A 23,322-nucleotide genomic window follows, 5' to 3' on the forward strand; every position below is an offset into this window, starting at 1 on the left:
AACTGATATCTGTGTGTAAATATCAAGCTCATTAAGATGCATTTGTCAAAATTTATTAAACCTCTAGATCCTAGAAGCAGAAATGTGCTATCAAGTATAACTCAAAATGAAGAATTCCCAAAATAACACAACTGAAATCTGTTGATTTTGTTTTCCATGTAGTATAACACCCATGATGTAATGATTAGAAAAATGCAAAATAAAATTAATAACATCAGTATTTTTTCAGTAATGAAATGCAAGGTGATGACAATGTGGCAGATTTTCAAATAAATTTGAAGTTCTGTATAAATCAGTAGTTCTGTCCAATTTTCTTTATTATAGTTGTGCACTCTGGTCTTCACACAAATAAATTATTTGGTCTTTTTATTAAATTTATTCAGGCTTTGGATACACTCAATCTAAAGCGGTGTTTGACATAATTCCATTTTCTGGATTGGAAACACACAACTGCATATACCAAGCAGCAAGCAGAATGGACAAAAAGGTTTAGGAACTAAAATTATGACTGAGGCTTATCAACTATTTTGATGGAAGTTTGATAATTGTAGTCATACAATCAATTATTTTACACTATTTGCTTAACCATCATTGAAAAACTATTAGCAGAACAAACAACAGCCATGTATGTATAAATTCCTTCCCGTGGGAGTTAAGCATGTGGCTCTATATTGTTTAGAGTAAGACACAGGCCAAAGGAGAAGAAGGAGATCAAAGGCAAGTTGAAAAAATATATAAGATAAAAAATACACTTGATATAGAATTATGGATCACTAAATATTAGAGGAAAGCAGGGCTGTTAAAACTATCAGGGGCAGTTTGGTATATTTTGTGAAAACAAGAGGCACAGACACCAATAATATACCCTTCAACCAGATCATTATTATAAGAAAATGAAAGTCTGAAAATCCTGCTTGTAGAAGAATGTAGCACAGCCACAAAGAAGATAAAAGAAATAGCCTGGGTACAGTAACACATGCCTGTAACCTCAGCAGCTCAGAAGGTTGAGGCAGGAGGACTGCGAGTTCAAAGCCAGTCTTAGCAACTTAGTGAGGCCCTGAGTGACTTAGGAAGACCCTGTTTCAAAATAAAAATTAAAAAACAGGCTGGGGATGTGGCTTAGTGGTTAAGTGCCTCCAGGTTCAATCTCCAGTACCCAAAACAAGCACAAAAACCCAGGCTCCTAGATGGGAAAGGACAAGTTGTTTAGACGCTGCCAGGAAAGAATTAGAAGTATTATTGGAAACTCCAAGAAAATAAAAGTATTGCATGTTACTAGGAATGGCCATTAGAATGAAAATGAAAGAAATTATCTCATTTCAAAATACATGATTCTAAGTATAAAGTTCAAAGTTGGTCCACAGCAATTCTGAAATCCATGATCTTATAAAAGTTATTTCCTCCAGTCCTTAACATTTGTTTTCTTTCAGAATTTCAAGGACTCGATGCTTGAAATTATTGTTAATTACAATGTATTTCTATAATGAGAACAATCTATTTGTAGAATTAATTAGTCATGCTAAAATACACATCTGTTATTGAATTATAAAATTTAATAAATACTAAATTATGAATGTTAACAAATAAATATTAATTATTTAAGGCTTAAATAAGTTTGGAAACGGGGAAAAAATGGAACTTTTGTTCATTTTCATTTGTTACCAGGCATCCCTAATGCCCTCCTATGGTTCTAACCTCTTAAATCCTGCTGTGTGCGTGCACCACCCATACTCTGTCTTGGCATTCGAAGAGAAGTTCTCAAAGGTGTATGTCTCTGCTCATCCAAGTATGCAAGATCCTCCAAGTGGGCAGAGCTGGTGGCTGACAAGAAAGAAAAATTCAGTTAAAATATGAAACTTCTTTCACCTAGTATGTATCTTCCAAACTTTGTAATCTTAATTTATAAATTCACTCCAACACAAACTACATATGTGTAGGGTCATGCTCAGTGGCGCACACCTATAATTCCAGTGGCTAGGAGAGGAAGGTAAGAGGATTACAAGTTCAAAGCCAGTCTCTGCAACTTAGCAAGGTCCTAAGTAACTCAGCAAGACCCTGTCTCCAAATAAATTACAAAAAAGGGCTGGAGATGTGGTTTAGCACCTCTGGGTTCAATCCCTGGTATCAAACCAAACCAAACCGAAACAAAACTATACATGTGAAATATATAATACACACCCACTTTATGGCTTTAAAAAGTCAAATACATTTTTTTAAACTTAAGCCTTCATTTTGATTGCTACTTTAAAGACATCACAAATCTGTATTTACTAAGAGGTTCTATAACCCTAAACAGAGAAATATATTTCTTATTCAAATAGAAACAAACAGAAACAAGCAAACTATACAAACACGAAAACCTCACTTCATGAAATGATACACAATGGAAAAAATTATTTGTGATTTAAAGTGGAAAATCAAACAAAATGCCAGTTCAACAACTTGAAATGTTATTGTGCTTCTGAATGCGGAATCATGAAAGCTGCATCGAAAGAGAAGGCCTCAAAAGGGAAATTTCGTCGTTATTGAAAGAAACAGTGAACGTATTTCTACTGAAAATTAACAGTGTAATGAAAAATTCACTTTACATGAATGTCTCAAATTGCAAGAAATACTTGAACATCTGTATTTTATTGCTTGAAAATATTAGTTACCAATTTCTTATTAATGAAGGTCTAACTTTTTATGGTTACTAGCCCTCAAATGTTTTGCCACTAAATTCCTAGAGAGTATTTCTGTAAGAAATTGCATCACATGTTGAGAGTTACAGAAGATGACATGGTGCTTTGCTTTGTAGATTTTATATCCACTTTTGCCACCTATCACATATACTATCTTACCTACAGCTGATTATAACTTGAGCTCTTTTATAAATTTAAGAAGAGGAAGAGGAAATAGCCTAGAATTCTTTCAATGTAAAGAAACAAGCATGATGATATTAAGTAAAGTTTATCCAAATAAATTGTTAATGGTGATTGTCCTTGGGTAATGATTTTCATTCATTAAATTTCTCATTCATTTATTCACTCAATAAATAAAACAAAATTGTTAGTAAAAAAAAAAATGCCAGGACTATATCAGAATAATACTTTCCCATGGTTTTTTGTTTTGTTTTTTGGTACCAGAGATTGAACCCAGAAATGCTTAACCACTGAGCCACATCCCCAGCCTGTATTACTTTTTATTTTGGATAGTCTCACTATGTTGCTGAGGCTGGCTTTGAACTCACAATGCCTTATCACTCCCTGACCCCCACCCCCAGCTACTGGGATTATAGGTGTGCGCCTCTGCGCCTGGATCCCTGGTTTTTAGTCAGTCTTCAGGAAAGATAAAAGCAAACATTTTACTAAAGAATGTAGCAGATAAGGATGCTTAAATGCTTAAACGCTGTCCCATTGAATACCTGTTTAATGCTCAATTCTGTTCTATTTTTCTACTCTTACTCTTTCTCTTGATGATATAGATACTTCGTCTGTTTAAATCAACTATTCTTAAAATGTTCATTAATGCAAGAAGACTGCCCACCAGTAGACCCACTAAGGTAAGTAGTTAAGACTCATAAATGATTCTAAGTCTCCATCTGTGGACCAAATTTGGCCTGCTGCCTGATTTTGTAAATAAAATTTTACATGAATAAGAGTCATGTCCATTTATTTAAGTCCTCATTTACGTCAGTTAAGTAGATGCAAAGGCCTGCAAAGTCTAAAATATTTACTTACCAGTTGGCCTTTTAACAACAAATTGCTGATACCTTATCTATTCAAATTCCCTCATCTTAAAATTAGGAAACAGTGGGGTGACTCGTCTAAAGTCACTCATTGATGGCAGAGCAGACCCTGGAGCCAGGTATCTTAATTAACCTTTAGTCCCTTGAGTGCCTTCTGCCTCTCCCTGTTAAAGCTAAACAGATTTCTTTTTGGAAAGACTCCCCCCACCCCCGCATCTCTTACTCATTGCCACTTTCCTTGAACTCTTTTTTTTTTTTTTTTTAAATGGCTTCAAAGAACAGCCCTTGCTGAAGCAAAATAAAGGTATCCTACATATCATATACTAGTGAATTACAGTTCTCTACACTTGAAATATTTTCCATAATAAGAAATAAAACAAAACAAAAAACCAAACAGGCAGAAGGTGAGTTCAGTGGTAAAGTGTGTGCTTGCCCTGGGTTCAATTCCAAGCACCAAAACAAACAAACAACCAACCAACAAAAAACAACAAAAATACCCACGACCTCCCCTGACCCCAAAGTCCCAAATGTTTTATTTTTTCATAAGAAAATAAAGACTTATAGGATACTTTTTAAGCTGATAAACTGAAGAGTAATCTGAAAGAAGGTTAATGAGAATCTTCTATTCACATTTTAATATTTAAATAAAATCTTAACAGCTGGGCCTGGAACTAGACAAGGATACCTACTTCTTCCACTTTCATTCAACATACTACTTAAGTCCTAACCACAGCAATCAAACAAGAAAAAGAAATAAAGGGCATTCAAATTTGAAATGAAAAATTCAAATTGTCTTTGTTTGTAGATGACATGATCTTATATATAAAAAAAAAACCCTCTAAGATTGTACTTAAAAACTATTAGCAAATAAGCAAACTCAGTGAAGCTATAAGATACATAAGCAACATATAAAAATCAATCAATCAATAAAATTCTAGGAATAAATTTAACCAGAAATGAAACAGTTCTCCAAATAAATGATAAAAGTACTAATGAAAGAAATTGAGAGGGATATACACACACAAAATAGAAAAATATTCTGTGCTCATGGATTGGAATAATCAATACTGTTAAAATGTCAATACCACCCAAAATGATCTATAGTCAATGAAATCTCTATCAAAATACTAGTGAAATTCTTCAGAGAATCAGAAAAAATAAGATGCTAAAATTTGGATGGCAACACAAAAGATCCTGAATTGCCAAAGTATAATTGAGCAAAAGAAACAAAGCAGGAAGCATTATACTACCTGACTTAAAATATACTACTAAGCTGCAGTAATCAACACAACATGGTGTTGGCATAAAAACAGACACACAGACCAATGGAACAGAATAAGAAGACTAGAAATAAACCTATATATCTACAGCTAAGTAATCTTCAACAAAAGGATTGAAAAATCACAGTGGGAAAAAGGATGATCTCTTCAGTAAATGGTGCTGGGAAAGCCATATATCTATGTGCAAAAGAATGAAATTAAACTGTTATCTCTTACAATAGTAAAAAATCAACTCAAAATGGATGAAAGATTTAAATACAAGACTCGAAACTATGGAATTACTAGAAAAAATTGGAAATTGGAGAAATCTTTTCTGGCATAGAATGTACAAGGAACTAAAAAAAAAAAAAAAAAAAAAAAAACCACCCAAAGTAGTGGAAACAAAAGCATAAACAGACAAATGCGATTACATCAAACTCTTCCTCACAGTCATTGGAACCGTCTCCATTTTCAAGTTATTTTCTCAGAAAAGTTCTTTGTTAAATTTTATCAATCTTATTTTACCCTTTGTAAAAACTTGGCTCGGGCTACCCTTGCTCTGCTTTCCTGGTTAATCTTCCAGACAAATTAATTGCTTTTCCTTTCAGCAATCATATGTATATTACTGTTCAGAACTACTATTCAGCTTTATTTACATGTCTTTCTTCCCTTATTAACTGCAATAGCTGTTGAGGGCAAGAGTCAAAATCTAATTCATCTTTGATCAGCCTAACCCTTCAGAGTAAATCAGTGTCCTACACATAATGTTCACTATAGAAATAAATTCCAGACTAGTCCTACTTAGATTTAGTAATCTGTCTGGTCTTATCCCCATTGCTTTATTTCCTTAATGCTTAATAGATATCACTGCAATAATATGCTTAGCTTAACAACAACTTTCATAATACCTTCAGACACTGCTGATCTTGTTTTACCTTTGTCCACAGCATATGTCATTGTCTATCATACTACATAAATTACTTATGCTATTTTACTTTGTCCAAGTAGAATGCAAAGCTGCATAATGGTGGGAATCTTTGTTTTGTTACCTAATGATACTTAAGCACTTTGAACAGTGTCTGGCATATAATATATGCTCAATATATACTTGTTTATAATTGAATCTCATATTACACATACATTTTATGTTTCAGCTACCTTTAAACAATCAATGAACAACAAATTAATTTCTGTAGGGTAATTCTGAAGGAGGTGGCTATAGCAACAATTCCTTGAACATAATCATCCTATACATCTAGACCAATGACAGATCTATAATGACACATATATTTCCATGACATAGTGCCATTCTTACTGTGAAATGGTAGTGCAATTTTGGGAGATAATTCCATTAGATTAAATTACTACTATAGCATTCAGTGAATACTTATCAGATACAAGAGATAATTACGTGAGTTTGAGTGAATTTTAGAAATAGAACACAAATCTACAATTAAAAATTTTATATAAAATGCTTTAAAAAGAAAATCCACAAAATCTGTCAATCAAAAGCCTTTCTTTTAGATGAGGAAGAAGGAAGAGGAAAAGAAGGAAATTTTTATCAGATTAGAACAGCTAAGAACCATTTGGTCATAGAACATTTAACTGACATACTTTTTTAAAAAGTCAAGATATTTAAATATACTATGAGAGGGCAGAAAAATAATCCAGCAGAATACATTTGGCATAAAACATTTCAGAGACAACTCTATATTGAGCTTAGAATTTTGAATTATTCCTTCTTATATTAATTGCCACTAATGCAAACAGATTACAGAACACAGCTTTCATTCTGGCTGACCTAACCAGGAAGCCTGGACTGACAATTCTATTTGCTACTGCCTCGGCAAGAAGCCATTCTGCTGTCCTTATACCTTTGATAATATAAAGTCCACTTTCTGACTGAAAGCCCATTTTAAATTTTTTTTGCAAAATCTGCATTACAGTTGGACTCATTTAAATCCCTCTAGATTCCCATTCTGCATTTACCTGATTCTTAAGAATATTTTCTGAGGAAAATGTACAGCTCCAAGCAATAACAAGTAGATGGTGAGAGTTTATAACTTAACACACTTTTTGTCGTTTGTGTGATTCCCTGATAGACTGACCCCTCATTCTTACACAAAGCAGAGTACAGCTGTTGCAAGCAAACATTTCTTGTTTCCCACATTCCTCCAAGTCATTGCCAATTTCATTTTAAGAATGACCATACAGCCTACTCTGATAATTTCTGCATGCAACCACAAGGCCACAACAGTCTACTTCTTTCCAACTCATAGGCTCAAAAAAAAAAAAAAAAAAAAAAAAAAAAAGCAACCCATATCATAATTTAGAATTTTATTTTAAAGGTATATAAACATCTAAGTTTATGTTCAGAAAACTGAACTAATCTAGGAAAAACCCAAGCCCTAATGCTACAGACTGCCAAAACTCATCCTCAATGACTTCATTATTCAAATTAAAAGTTTTTGTTTTCAGCAAAAAGTACTACCCTCCCATGTGAAACATGGAACTTTTAATTGGTACATCTAACTAAAGAATTTATGGGAATCTTTGTTTCTAACAGTACATAGCTAAATCTATTGAACCAATATATTTATGCTTATCAAACCTGTTTTAATGCATGTAAAATATGTACGTAAAATATACATGATTATTTTAAGAATTTCACAACATATACTTCTTCTATATGTTACAGGTAAGTAAAAGATTCAGAAAAAATTTAAAAATAACTCTGCATAGACATTTGCATATGTGTTGACTCCATTGTCCATAGAAGTAAAAGTGTTATAAAAGGTAGGAGTCCAAACTAGTAAGCACCCTCCCCTTTAAATCAAGGGTCTTGGACTTGGACTTATGTAATAATACAAATAGTTTTATTCCTTGGAATTCAATATGGCAACAGCCCAAATGATTTTTAATTATCCTCTGACTACTGCCTATTCATGTCATAAGACATGGCCCTATGAATCTGTCAAGGACCTCAGGCAAAAGATGATTCTCTTCCAAGCCTATAACAATGGAAGGACTGTTGAAAAGTTATTCTCTAAGAATTTTAAAAATAATCAAATGGCATACTTTTACATCATTTTTAATATTACTTTTTCTCTGAAATAATCATATTACTTACATTGAGTATAAGTTTAAAAAAGAAGGAAAATTTATTTATTTTTGGTTGTGATTTTTTATTGGTTCTTTTTAGTTATACATAATATTAGGATTCATTTTGTCATAATTATAAAAGTATGGAATATAATATTCTCTAATTCAGTCCTTAGTACTTCCCCTTTCTTTTCCCTCTACGGATCTTAAAAGAAGGGGAGTTTAAAATTTGGATTTGAACAAAGTCTTTCTTACTAAATTTATTACTTTCTGTCCCCCCATCTTTTATTTGCCCCTTGTTGTTCATATGTTTAGAACAATTTATTATGTATAAATATAGAAACTTTTTCCTATTTCAAGCTCATTTCATATTTGAAATCATTATTTCTGTTCACCAAGGAGATTTGAGTTCAGGGAAAACTACTTTTAGATACAATTAGAAAGTAAAGGAAAATATGTGAATCTAGAGCTAAAATAAATGACAGGACTGATTGAGTTAAGAAAATTTTTAAAGAAATAATTTAGATATCTAATCATTTAGGCTACTAAAGGTGTAGTTTTATCAGATACATACATTATCCACTTAGGCTAATTCTCTGTGAAAGTAATTTTATTTCTCTACATTTTAAACTATAATCTGTTACATTTTGAAAATAAATGACTTGTTTTGGTTATAGCTTACTTTCTTGTGTCTGTGAGCAAACTGAAACTGTGGTTTTCAGAAACAGAAAACCTATGACTTGCTTTGTAGAGACAGTAAACCTGTTTGTACTTTGTTCAACATTGACAGGAGATAGTTCTCTGACAAAGTATTTTGTTCAAAGCTTTCAATATGTGTACTGTTCCAACAGTATGAAATTCTATGTTCCAGGATGGATCTAACTAGTCTCTGATATTACATTTACCTTTCATCCTCCCTTCCAAAAAGCATTATCAAGTCTTCTTAAGAAGTTCTGATAGCTAGAAAGACAATATTATGGGATAAAAAATCATCAACAACCAAGAATAAGTGTAACAATTTTGAATAATCATTTTCATTTTTTAAGTGGGGGAGGGGAAGAAGAAGGAAAAAAGTAAGAATGCATTTAAGTGTGCATAATTAAGACATTTTTCTAATACTTGAATTAAAATAAACAAACTTGCTACGCATGGTGGCATGTACCTATAAGCCCAGCTTCTTGGGAGGCTAAGGCAGGAGAATCACAAATTCAAGGCCAGCCTCTGCAACTCAGCAAGACCCTGTCTCAAAATAAAAAATAAAAGGACATGGGATGTAGCTCAGTGTTAGAGTTCAAACCCTAGTACTGTACAAAACAAAACAAAGGGCTGGGGAGATAGCTCAGTTGGTAGAGTGCTTGCCTTGCAAGCACAAGGCCCTGGGTTCAATCCCCAGCACCGCAAAAAACAAAACAAAACAAAAGCTCCAGTAACACAGAGAAATCATTGTTTTCTAATACACAAAGTAAGTGGTATACACTTTCTATTAAAAACATAAGGAAAAAAGATACCAAAAGTATGGTCCATTAAACAATTTTGACAAGCATACCTCACCAAAATTCAAAATTTTAGTGATTCAAAATATACCAAAAAAGGCGATCCAAGATGGCGGACTAGAGGGTGACTGCATCTCTAGTCACTCCAGAACCCAGGATTCAAGAAGGGGAGACATTGAGAGACTTGGACTAAAATAGAGCCACGGGGTGAGTCTCCCCCACGGGGTGAAGCGCTGCCCGGGCGGCAGGCCCAGATTCGGGTGGCTTATTAGAGTAGGGCAGAGCAGCTAGAGTCCTCCCCATGAAGCCCTGCGCACTCTGGCGGTGGGCTCCTCCCACAGGGCCAGATTCTCCAGCATCTCGTAGCAGGCCCCCCAGTGAGAGCCTTTCTGCACAGAACCAAGCTTCAAGTCCCTGAACCAGGGCGGCGAGTTCCTGCCCGCAGGTTGCTTCAGGAACCAGGATAGGGCAGGCAGAGACTTCCCCAAGCAGCCCGCAGCTCGGCCCCCACCGGCGGGAAGCGCCTTTCCAGGCTAGCTTCTCGGAGCAGACCCCCCAGTGAGAGCCTTTCCACACAGAGCCAGCTCCAAGTCCTGGAACCAGTAGCGGGCTAGGGGCAACTTTCCTTGGAAGCACTGCATTATCAAGTTACTCCAAGACTTCAGGCTACTGAAGGCAGGAAGGTGATACACTGGAAATCTACAGGGACAATATAAGCCAATAGAAGAATTCTACAGTATCACAAAGTCCCACTGACATCTGACCAATATGAGAAAACAAGGGAAGAAAATGTCCCAAACAAACCTAGATACTATATCAATTACACCCAATGACAGCACAGCAGAAGAAATGTCAGAAAGGGAGTTCAAAATGTACATAATTAAAACAATCAGGGAAGAAAATGAGGATTTGACAGAGCAAATGCAGGCATTGAAGGAGGAGATGAAAGAGCAAATGCAGACATTAAATGATTGCACCAATCAACAGTTAAAAGAGCAAATACGGAAAGCAAGAGATCATTTCAATAGTTAGATATACTGAAAAAAAACCAAACAGAAATCCTTGAAATGAAGGAAACAATAAACCAAGTTAAAAACTCCATAGAAAGCATAACCAATAGGATAGAACACCTGGAAGACAGAACCTCAGATACTGAAGACAAAATATTTAATCTTGAAAACAAAGTTGACCAAACAGAGAAGATGGAAGGAAATCATGAACAGAATCTACAAGAATTATGGGATATCATGAAAAGGCCAAATTTAAGAATTATTGGGATTGAGGAAGGCTTAGAGAAACAAACTGAAGGAATGAACAATCTATTCAATGAAATATCAGAAAATTTCCCCAATCTGAAGAATGAAATGGAAAACCAAGTACAAGAGGCTTATAGGACTCCAAATACACAAACTTACAACAGACCCACCAAGGCACATTATTATAAAAATACCTAACGTACAAAATAAAGACAGAATTTTAAAGGCCGCGAGAGAAAAGAATCAAATTACATTCAGGGGGAAACCAATAAGAATATCAGCAGATTTTTCAATCCAGACCCTAAAAACTAGAAGGGCCTGGAACAACATTTACCAAGCCCTGAAAGAAAATGGATGCCAACCAAGAATCTTATACAGAGCAAAACTTACTTTCAGATTTGACGATGAAATAAGATCCTTCCATGATAAACGAAAGCTAAAGGAATTTACAAAAAGAAAGCTGGCATTGCAGAACATTCTCAGCAAAATATCCCATGAGGAAGAGATGAAAAACAACGATGCAAATCAGCAATGGGAGGAACTAGCCTAAAGGAAGAGCCAAATAAGGGGGAAACCAAATCATGTCAAAAAACAAAAATGAGTCAAATGACTGGGAATACAAATCATATCACAATAATAACCCTGAATGTTAATGGCCTGAATTCATCAATCAAAAGACATAGACTGGCAGACTGGATTAAAAAGAAAAATCCAACAATTTGCTGCCTGCAAGAGACTCATCTCATATAAAGAGATACCCACTGACTAAAGGTGAAAGGATGGGAAAAAAACATACCATGCACACGGACACAGCAAAAAAGCTGGAGTATCCATCCTCATTTCAGATAATGTGGACTTCAAGCCAAAACTAGTCAGAAGGGATAAAGAAGGACATTACATACTGCTTAAGGGAACCATAAAACAGAAAGACATAACAATCATAAACATCTATGCCCCGAACATTGGCTGATCCATGTACGTCAAACAAATCCTTCTCAATTCCAGAAATCAAATAGACCACAACACAATAATACTAGGCGATTTTAACACACCTCTCTCACCGCTGGATAGATCGTCCAAACAAAAATTGAATAAAGAAACCATAGATCTCAATAACATAATCAACAATTTAGACTTAACCAACTTATATAGAATATACCATCCAACAAAGAACGAATACACTTTCTTCTCAGCAGCACATGGATCCTTCTCTAAAATAGACCATGTCTTATGCCACAAAGCTACTGTTAGCAAATACAAGAAGATAGAGATACTACCCTGTACCCCATCAGACCATAATGGATTGAAATTAGAAATAAATGACAGAATAAAAAACAGAAACTTCTCCAATACCTGGAGATTAAATAATACACTATTACATGATGAATGGATAACAGAACATCAGGAGGGAAACAGAAAAATTTGTAGAAGTAAACGAGAACAAAGACACATCATATCAAAATCTCTGGGACACTATGAAAGCAGTACTTAGAGGAAGATTTATTTCATGGTGCGCATTCAACAAAAGAAGTAGAAATCAACAAATAAATGACTTAACACTACAGCTCAAAGCCCTAGAAAAAGAAGAGCAGACCAACACCAAAAGTAGTAGAAGACAGGAAATAGTTAAAATCAGAGCCAAAAATCAATGAAATTGAAACAAAAGAAACAATCGGAAAAAATTAACAAAATAAATAGTTGGTTCTTTGAAAAAAATAAACAAAATTGATAAAGCCTTAGCCACACTAACAAAGAGAAAGAGGGAGAAAACTCAAATTACTAAAATTTGGAATGAACAAGGAAATATCACAACAGACACGAGTGAAATACAAAACATAATTAGAAGTTATTTTGAAAATCTATACTTCAACAAAACAGAAAACCTTGAAGACATCAACAAGGTTCTAGAGACATATGAATTACCTAAACTGAACGAGGAGGACATACACAACTTAAATAAATCAATTTCAAGCACTGAAATAGAAGAGGTCATCAAAAGCCTACCAACAAAGAAAGGTCAGGGACCAGATGGTTTCTCAGCTGAGTTCTACAAAAACCTTTAAAGAAGAGCTCATTCCAATACTTCTCAAAGTATTCCATAAAATAGGAGAGGAGGGAACCCTCCCAAACTCATTCTATAAAGCCAATATCATACTGATACCTAAACCAGACAGAGACACATCAAGGAAAGAAAATTTCAGACCAATATCCTTAATAAACATCGACGCAAAAATTCTCAACAAAATTTTAGCAAATCGCATACAAAAGTATATTAAAAAGATAGTGCACCACGATCAAGTGGGTTTTATCCCAGAGATGCAAGGTTGGTTCAACATCCGGAAATCAATAAATGTCATTCACCATATCAACAGACTAAAAGTTAAGAATCACATGATTATTTCAATAGATGCAGAAAAAGCATTTGATAAAATACAGCATCCCTTCATGCTCAAAACACTAGAGAAAACTGGGGTAGTGGGAACATTCCTTAACATTGTAAAGGCCATCTACGCTAAGCCCATGGCCAATATCATTCTAAATGATGAAAAACTGAAAGCATTCCCCCTAAAAACTGGAACAAGACAGGGATGCCCTCTTTCACCACTTCTATTCAATATTGTTCTTGAGACTCTAGCCAGAGCAATTAGACAAACCAAAGAAATTAAAGGGATACGAATTGGAAAAGAGGAACTCAAACTATCCCTGTTCGCTGATGACATGATTATATATTTAGAGGAACCTGGAAATTCCACCAGAAAACTCTTAGAACTCATAAGTGATTTCAGTAAAGTAGCAGGTTACAAGATCAATGCTTATAAATCCAATGCATTTTAATACATAAGTGATGAATCTTCAGAAAGAGAAATTAGGAAAACTACCCCATTCACAATAACCTTGAAAAAAATAGAATACTTGGGAATCAATCTCACAAAAGAGGTGAAAGACCTCTACAATGAGAACTGCAGAACACTAAAGAAAGAAATTAAAGAAAACCTTAGAAGATGGAAAGATCTCCCATGTTCTTGGATAGGCAGAATTAATATTGTCAAAATGGCCATACTACCAAAAGTGCTATACAGATTCAATGGAATTCCAATTAAAATCCCAATGACGTACCTTACAGAAATAGAGCAAGCAATCATGAAATTCATCTGGAAGAATAAGAAACCCAGAATAGCTAAAGCAATCCTCAGTAGAAAGAGCGAAGCAGGTGGTATCGCAATACCAGATATTCAACTCTATTATAAAGCAATAGTATCAAAAACGGCATGTTATTGGTACCAAAACAGACAGGTAGATCAATGGTACAGAATAGAGGACACGGACACAAACCCAAATAAATACAATTTTCTCATACTAGACAAAGGGGCCAAAAATATGCAATGGAGAAAAGATAGCCTCTTCAACAAATGGTGCTGGGAAAACTGGAAATCCATATGCAACAGAATGAAACTAATCCCTGTCTCTCACCCCGCACAAAACTCAACTCAAAATGGATCAAGGACCTCAGAATCAGACCAGAGACCCTGCATCTTATAGAAGAAAAAGTAGGTCCAAACCTTCAACTTGTTGGCTTAGGATCAGACTTCCTTAACAGGACTCTCATAGCACAAGAAATAAAAGCAAGAATTAACAACTGGGATAGATTCAAACTAAGAAGCTTTCTCTCAGCAAAGGAAACTATCAGTAATGTGAAGAGAGAGCCTACAGAGTGGGAGAATATCTGTGCCACTCATACTTCAGATAGAGCGCTAATTTCCAGAATCTATAAAGAACTCAAAAAACTCTATACCAAGAATACAAATAATCCAATCAACAAATGGGCTAAGGAAATGAACAGACACTTCACAGAAGAAGGTGTACAAGCAATCAACAGATATATGAAAAAATGTTCAACATCTTTAGTAATAAGAGAAATGCAAATCAAAACTACCCTAAGATTTCATCTCACCCCAATTCGAATGGCAATTATCAAGAACACAAGCAACCATAGGTGTTGGCGAGGATGTGGGGAAAAAGGTACACTCATACATAGCTGGGGGGTTGCAAATTAGTGCAGCCACTCTGGAAATCAGTATGGAGATTCCTCAGAAAGCTTAGAATGGACCTACCATTTGACCCAGCTATCCCACTCCTTGGCCTATACCCAAAGGACTTAAAATCAGCATACTATAGAGATACAGCCATATCAATGTTCATAGCTGCTCAATTCACTATAGCCAGATTGTGGAACCAACTTAGATGCCCTTCAGGTGATGAATGGATAAAGAAACTGTGGTATATATATACAATGGAATATTACTCCGCCATGAAGAATGATAAAATTATGGCATTTGCAGGCAAATGGATGAAATTGGAGGATATCATGCTAAGTGAAATAAGCCAATCTCAAAAAACTAAAGGACAAATGATCTTGCTGATAAGTGGATGAGGACATATAAGGGGGGGTAGGAGGGGTTAGTGTTAGGGTTAGGGTTAGGTTTAGGGTTAGGGATAAGGAGGGTGGTAAGAATGGAGGAAGGAAGGACTGTATAGAGGGAAAAGAGGGGTGGGATGTGTGGGGGGGAAGGGAAAAAATAATAATGAATCAAACAAGATTGCCCTATGTAAATTTATGATTTTTAATTAAAATAAAAAAATATAGCAATAAAATATGAAAAGATAAACAACAGACTGGCAGAAAATATTTGCAAACATATGTCTGATGCAACTTGTATCCAGAGTATAGAACACATTCTTAAAACTCAGTAACAATCAAAAAATGAAAATGTTCTGAAGATTTGAACAGAAATTTCACTAACGAAGATATACATATAGTTAATATATACACAAAATAGGCTCAACATTATTAAGCATTAGCAAAATACAAATTAAAATCACAAACAGTATTTCACACCCACTAGAATAACTACAAACAATACTAAAGATAAAACAATAAGTGGTGCAGGGGATATAGAGAAACAAACTTGCACACTGCTGATAGGAATGTAAAACTGTATACTCACTTTGGAAAACAGTTTGGCAAAATTTTTTTAAAAGTTAAAACATAAGTCTGCCATATTATACAATTCCACTCCTAGTTATTTATCTAAGAGAAATGAAAACATGTTTTTATCCAGACCTAATGCAAATGTTTGTAACAGCACCATTCACAATTGCACCAAATTGGAAATAACCCAAATGTCTCTCAACTGGTAAATGGATAGATAAAATGTGGCAGAGATATATACTTGGAAGACTCTTGCAATAAAGAGTAACAAACGACGAATACATTCTTTGTCACAGAGTACCCTTAAAAGCAGCAAGTGAAAGAAACCAGATAGAAATCACATACTGTATGACTCCATTTAAATTGAAAGGTACAGAAAATATAAATCTGTAAAGTCAAAAAATAGATTACTATTTACCTGGTAGTGGAGGTGAGAATGGGATTACATTAAATAGACATAAGAGAGCTTACTGGCATGATAAAAAAATGTTCTAGAGTTGATTTGTGGTGAGGATTACACAATTTGGTAAATTTACTAAACATTACTGAATGGTACACTTGGGTGAATTTTATAATATGTAAAATATGGTTCAATATACTATCTTTTAAAAAATTCTTTTCAAATCTACCAACAAGAGATTGCTGTTTTAGGATTTCAACTAGGCTACTACTGAATTAAGGTGGCAATAATGACCATTCCTTGTGGCAATAATTTCTGGACAGTCTGGATATTGATCTTTGGTTTACACTCTCAATAAAATGGAATACCTTAAGTAAATTATTCAACTTTCACAATTAGGTTGTTTTTATGCAACATTAAAAATAGGTATTTCAGCTGGGTGAAATGGCACACACCTATAATCCCAGCAGCTTGGTTCAGGCAGGAGGATCCTGAGTTCAAAGCAAGCCTCAGCAAAGAAGCAAGGCACCAAGCAACTCGGAGATCCTGCCTCTAAATAAAATACAAATAGGTTTGGGGATGTGGCTCAGTGGTCGAGTGCCCCGAGTTCAATCTCCAGTACCAAAAAAAGTATTTCAGATAAAGGTCTTATTTCCTATGACTTATTTCTATACCAATGACAAGAAAAAAAAAATCCTTCCAGAAATAAATTTTGAAAGAAGTCAAAATACATTTTATCTTTTTTTAAAGTTGCAGTATGATTTACATAAAGTATACAAATCTTAAGTGTATAACTCAATTTTTATATATGTACGTACCACATGACCACCATTTGGATCAAGATATAAAAAGCTCCTTTAAGTCAACAGTCCCACCAAAGGTAACTGCTACTTTGATTCTATCATCATAGGATTGTGACTGTTTTTCTTAATTTTTATATAAATATACATACTGCATAAAGTCTACAATTTTTTGAATCTGAATTCTTATATTCAATGTTATCTGTTAACAGCAATACATTCTTTTTCACTGCTATATACAATTTATTTATCAACTCTACTACTGATGGATATTTGGGAGGTTTTTAGGTTTTTGGGTATTAGTAATAAAACTGATACAAACATTCTTACATCTGAACATAAAGACTTACTTTTCATGGGCATTCTATGTGAGTGGAATTGCTAGGTTTTACCTAACATGTAATATAGCTACATCTTTAACAGATCTTGCCAAACAGCTTTTCAAAGTGCTAGCACCAATTTATTAACATACTCCCATTATCAATATATGATAGTTTCAATTGCATCATATCCCTGTCAATGCTTGTCAATGTCATTTCTTTTAATTGTGTGGGTCTGGGTAGAGTGGCATCTCATTGTCAAGAACTGTGAAAGATCCGGTATATCAGGTATATCATCCTACTTGTAAACTAAAAAGCCTGGATACTAGAAGAAGACATGAAATTTCTTAGTCAGAGATGACAGGTATTTAGAGGTAGCCAGAGGATCAACACTCATGCCAGTTAACCTGAACAATAGTTCCCACAGGCCAACATGAAAATGGCTAGGTGATATTTGTACATGTAGATGTTTGAAACAGAAGAGAGGACTCTATAAATTAGTTTGTACTTTTTAGGATTTTATATAAATGGAATCATATTGTATGTGTTTTTTTTTTAATGGCTTCTTTCACTCAGCATAACTAAGATTTGCGTTACTGCTGTATTAATAGTCTTTTGCCTTTTATTGCTGAGTATTATTCCATTGTACAGATATACTATAATTTGTATATTCATTCACCTGATGATGAGCATTTGGGATGTTTGCAGTTTTAGGCTATTATAAATAAAGCTGGTGTGTTCATTTATGTATGTTTTTTTAGAATATATGCTTTAATTTATCTCATATAAATCCTGTTGATTTTCTGATCTCACATCTCTTACATATAACCAAATGTAGCTATATGTAGAGAGGTAGTGGACAGAGAAGACTGGCTATTCCCTTTTCTTTAATTTTGGAAGTATATAATATGTAAATCAGAAAAAAAATTATAACACATATGAATCTTTAATTCCTAGAATATATAAGGGACCTCTGGGCAAAGGCTCATTTTCTGCTTTGTCTTCTTTGACCTCTCTGTATTTAAAAAAATAACTAATAAATGTTACATTTTAAGATAGAAAAGTAGAAACTCTTTCAAGCCACTTTCTCTACTCATATTAACATAGCCTTCAATTAGGTAATTCGTTACCTGTAATTTTCCGAAACAGAAGAAACTATTCACTACCTAGTCTTCCTAACTTCAGGCTTTTCTTCTCCAATTTCTTCTATGTTGATGGATATTTACTGTCATTTTTCTAAACTGTAAATTTGATAATACAGCTACAACTAAACCCTCTCAAGTATTCTTTACTACCAATAAGATAAAAATGCCAGTTCTTATCATCAGAGTATAGGTCCTTGGTATCACTTTCAATGTCATCTTTTAAACTCCAGTTTCTAGTCATGCAGAAATACTAAAATGTGCCAAGTTCTTTATCTTCTTTGTAATTCCTTTCTCTTTCCCATTTGCCTTCTGGGTAAACTCTTAATTGTACTTTCTGCAATGTGTTCTATTCCTCTATATTCCATTCCCCTGTGCACTGCTACCTCCTTTGTATTCCTAGAGTACTTTATAAATTGCTATATTATATAGGATTTATTACATTACAGTTGAGTATACTATAAATAATAATGGATGTCAATTAGAATTTCCTCATATAATTTCCCTGTTACCTGGTTCAATCACTACTCCGGTGGATATGCAAAAACTTAACTGAGATGGGCACACAGTGCATGCCCCATAATACCAGTGCTTCCAGAGGCTAAGACAGGATGAGTGCAAGTTCAAAGTCAGACTCAGCAATTTAGTGAGGCCCTGAGCAACTTAGTAAGACAGTATCAAAATAAAAAATAAAACAGGCTGGCGATGTGGCTCAGTGGTTAAGCACCCCTGGGTTCAATCCCTAGTACCAAAACAAACAAAACCAAAAAAACAAGTGAAACACAATTGTAGCCACAACTATATAGGTTCATGCCTATAAGTAGTAAAGTTACTAAATGACAGTTAACAAAAATATATCTAGAGAGGTAGTTTAAAAGTAGGAAAAATTTACAAACTGGATGAAAAGTCCTTAAAATTTGATCACAATTTAAAAAATTTCAGTCTGATTTAGTCAGCTTTTTTGTGCTATGACTGAAAGATCTGACAAGAACAATTTTAGAGGAGGCAAAATTTATGTGGGGGCTCCCGGTTTCAGAAGTTTGGCTTCATTCTGCCGGGCTCTAGGTGAGCAGAACACTGGAGCATAAGAGTGTGGCAGAAGGAAGTAGCTCCAAACATCACACCAGGAAACAAAGAGAGCACCCAAAGGCATGCCCCCAATGACCCACCTCTTCCAGCCACACCCTACCTGCTTTCAGTTACCAGTTAATTCCTATCAGGGGATTAATTTACTGATTGGGTTAAGACTATCATAACCCAGTTGTTTCATTTCTAAACCTTCTTGCATTATCTCCCACATGAGCTTTTGGGGGACACTACATATCTAACCATAACAGGAACTAACTAGAACATCAGTTAAGATTAAATTCTAAATAAATTCTAAATAAATTAAAACCTTACGACCCAAGAATGTACTGTGCTCTTTGCCTGAATGTTGTTTGCTTTGTGAAGTGTTTTTTTTTAAATACATGCCAAATGATATCTTTATCGGGTGATTAAAATACCCAGTACAGAAACTTGGATTTCACTCATTGCAATATAACTGCATATAATTTTTCTTTAATATTTATTGAAGATTAGAGAAATAATTGATAAATTATTGATACTTCTGGCAGCTGTCATATGCCAATCTCTGAAAAGCAATCCCGTCAAAAAATTTTAGAGATACTGCAGGGAAAAGTGTATCCGGCTAATCAGTAAATGAGACCTGGACATAACTTTGTAAACCTTAAGGTTAGCATCTTTATAGAATGAAATGATAAATAACTTACAGATATTTCTGCTCAAGAAGAGAAAAATACTTTATACTTCCTTCAGTAAACTAAAAAGAGAATGAGAAGATTAGAATAAACCCATTAAGAGACTTCTCCACTGCCATAATGAGAATCCTTAAGTTCTAGAACGAAGGCTCTGGACTTACACAGATTACTGTACACCATCCATGTACTATGTTGATTATGACATTCTAGCTAAATGCACATTATAAAATCTTAAGAACTAACAAAACTGAAGAGCAAAACAAAACTTAAGAGGTTCATTTTTTACTCTTTCAAATCCTTCCAAAGTCCTCATTATCTAATATCAGTATAGTTGAGTAGCAATGTCCCTCTCATGGAATACCTTACAAATTTCTGATTCTCCATGAAATTAATGTAGTCATGTGAAATTCATAAAAAACTTTTATATAAAATCTAAAATAGCTTCTCTTCCTATGTACATCTAGCACTATGAGATGTAGAGATGAGATATTTAGTTGAGGGGCCATCTGGGCAAAACAATAAGAATGCTGGCATAAGGTTTAAGGAGGGAGGTTGCAACTTTCCTTTTCCAGGAAAGGCCAAAACAGTAAATAATTCAGGCTTTGTGGGCCAGATGGTTTCCTTGCAACTACTGAACTCTTGTTGGAATACCAAAGCAGCCAGAAGTTAAAAAATAAATAAATAAATGAGTGTGGCTATGCCGAAATAAAAATGTATTTACAAAAACAGGGTGGATCACATTTGGCCCATTTGTGCTTGTTTCCTGACTACTGTTTTAGAGGAAAAATAAAGTTTTTTCTTTTCCTTTCAACACAATTACATTTCTAGTAATTTTATTTTATTCAACATAAAAAGGCTTCTGGTCGATCATTAAAAAATTGTTGCCAATTGTTAACAAATAATGATAAATGCTGTCTGTACATTCCCTATATTATAGAGAACCACAGGTTGTGACTTGGAAAGAAATGAAATATTGAGATATTAAAATTAAGTTCCAAACTGTTTTATGACTAGTCTCTATTACCATCTCACGTAGATAGTGCTTTCTTTAAATGAAGGTACCTTGATTTTTTTCCCCTGTAATCTCTCCTACAAGATGAATATACTCTTTGGTAGAATGAAAAGGAATTGGATTTACTAATTACATTGTTACTTTTGTTTAAAGCTGATTACACATATTGGTTGGTTCATTCATTAATGAGTTCATTCCACCAATAATTATGAAGCATCTTCTGAAGTACTGTCAGTTCCTGATCTCCAAAAGTTCATATCTAGTGGTTAGACTAACACATATACACAACAGCTGTTGTTAACACAAAAAGAAAAAAATATACGTTGGATTGGGAGAAACTAGAGGATGAAGCAATTACTTGTGGCTGGGAGAGTAGGGGGATGATGACTTGGGGAAAGTTTCATGAAGGAGGGAGCATATGAGTTCAGTCTAGAAAGGTAGCCAGGCAGATGGAGGACTGGTGGGTGCCTCATGGCTTATCACTGACTCATGGTTAGTTATACGTAGTTCTAACAGCTTTTCAAGACTACGATTAAAATAATAAATTCGCTAAGGCTTGGTTTGTTCTCTTCCCACAGGTCTCTCAATTCTGGTATTGCCTCGAAGGCACAAGATACAAGAGAGGGAGTGATTGGCAAATATAGAGGAGAACAATTGTGAGGTATGCTTGGGCTGAGAAACCTAAGGAAGGACTGAATAGGTTTTAACCAAATGAGAAGGTTCTTGATTAATAATACACTGAAAAATGGTTCTAGGGCATATAGAAAAAAATACACTGGGAAGCACTAAGGAAAAGGGGGTAGTGCAGAATGCTAATGTTGTTAACTGATTGAGATGCACAGCCCTGATTATAATTCATTGAAACTGATTGTGTAGCTCAACTTAATGAATTACAGCTTTTATCTCTGTCTCCTATACAGTGTTCAATGCCTTTCTCAAATAATTGAGCCAGAATTTCATTAGAAATCTTTGTAGCTTAGTTAGGAAGTAAACTGGGATATACTTTAAAATTGAGTAGCTGTATTTTCCCATTTACATATAAGCTAGGATTTATATGCTTTTCCTTCTGGAAAAATACAATTTCTGGCAAATTAGAGAATTCGAGGATTCTAATATGACATGGTAGTTGGGGATCAGCATATCTCCTAGGTCCTAGGAAGGACCTAGGAGAGGAAATGTACTGTTACAATTTAAAAGTAAATAATCATAAAGAATTAATAAGAAATTTCCTGCAGTTACTGGTCTTCCAGATGAGCCATTCTCCCATAATGACACCTGATATCTCCCAGAAGTAAAAACAAAAAATAATGATTTAGAATAGGCAGTAATTGGGAACTGGGAAGGACAATCACTATGTATCACTCTATCATCTGAGTAACAATTGTATCTGGGAAATAAGAGCTTTTGACTACAGTAAGTTTTTATTATTCTACATCAGTTAGATAAATCTACCCAGGCATTCATCAAGAAAGTTAAGAAAGAAAAACATAACTTTTATTTTGTAGTCTGGACAAAGTTCAGATAGTGACACATTTGACAGTGTCATAATGTCTCTTTCCACAAAATTGCCTGGTTTGAAATATTAAATAGGAACTTAACTGTATTAAAAGTATCCCTTGACAGCACTTCTGAGTAGCTGCTAAAGAATAAATGACTCCACATTTTGGTCACTTAACCTTTTGTATCATTCTTTTACAACCGCATATGCTAGTGGTGTGAGTTGTTCTCTAGAAATAGAGATACCTGGTGATTATTTGAGGAAAAACTAAAAACTCAACTAAAATTCTTTCAAACAGTCTGATGTGAGGAAAAAGAATTTATTAGTTTGATGACGTATCTGATAGGTTGTTTCTGATATTATGTGTGTTTTTGCATATTATAGGAGCAGAACTAAACAATCACTTGAGAAAGATGAACCTTCCCCCAAGTTCAAAAAAATAAACAGATGTATATTACTGAAGCATAAAGAATGGTTTAATGAAGATTAGTAGAAAATTTAAATGTTGTTAGAAGAAGATTTATTTGCACTTCAGTATGTACCCCAGTAAAATGGTTATTTAA

General features: G+C 34.4%; 1 protein-coding gene across 12 annotated transcripts in view; it reads right to left on the reverse strand.

Moving 5' to 3' along the window:
* The window catches only part of TANC2 (tetratricopeptide repeat, ankyrin repeat and coiled-coil containing 2), a 554,326-nt gene that overhangs the window by 190,500 nt on the left and 340,504 nt on the right, over nt 1-23,322 (reverse strand). For all 12 annotated transcript variants that reach the window (XM_079134934.1, XM_079134933.1, XM_079134942.1 and 9 more), the window contains one exon: nt 1,696-1,821. In XM_079134934.1, coding sequence (XP_078991060.1) covers nt 1,696-1,821 — 126 coding nt within the window. The remainder of the gene's footprint in view (nt 1-1,695; nt 1,822-23,322) is intronic.

This window comes from Sciurus vulgaris (genome assembly GCF_902686455.1).
Source record: "Sciurus vulgaris genome assembly, chromosome: 3".
Lineage (NCBI taxonomy): Eukaryota > Metazoa > Chordata > Mammalia > Rodentia > Sciuridae > Sciurus > Sciurus vulgaris.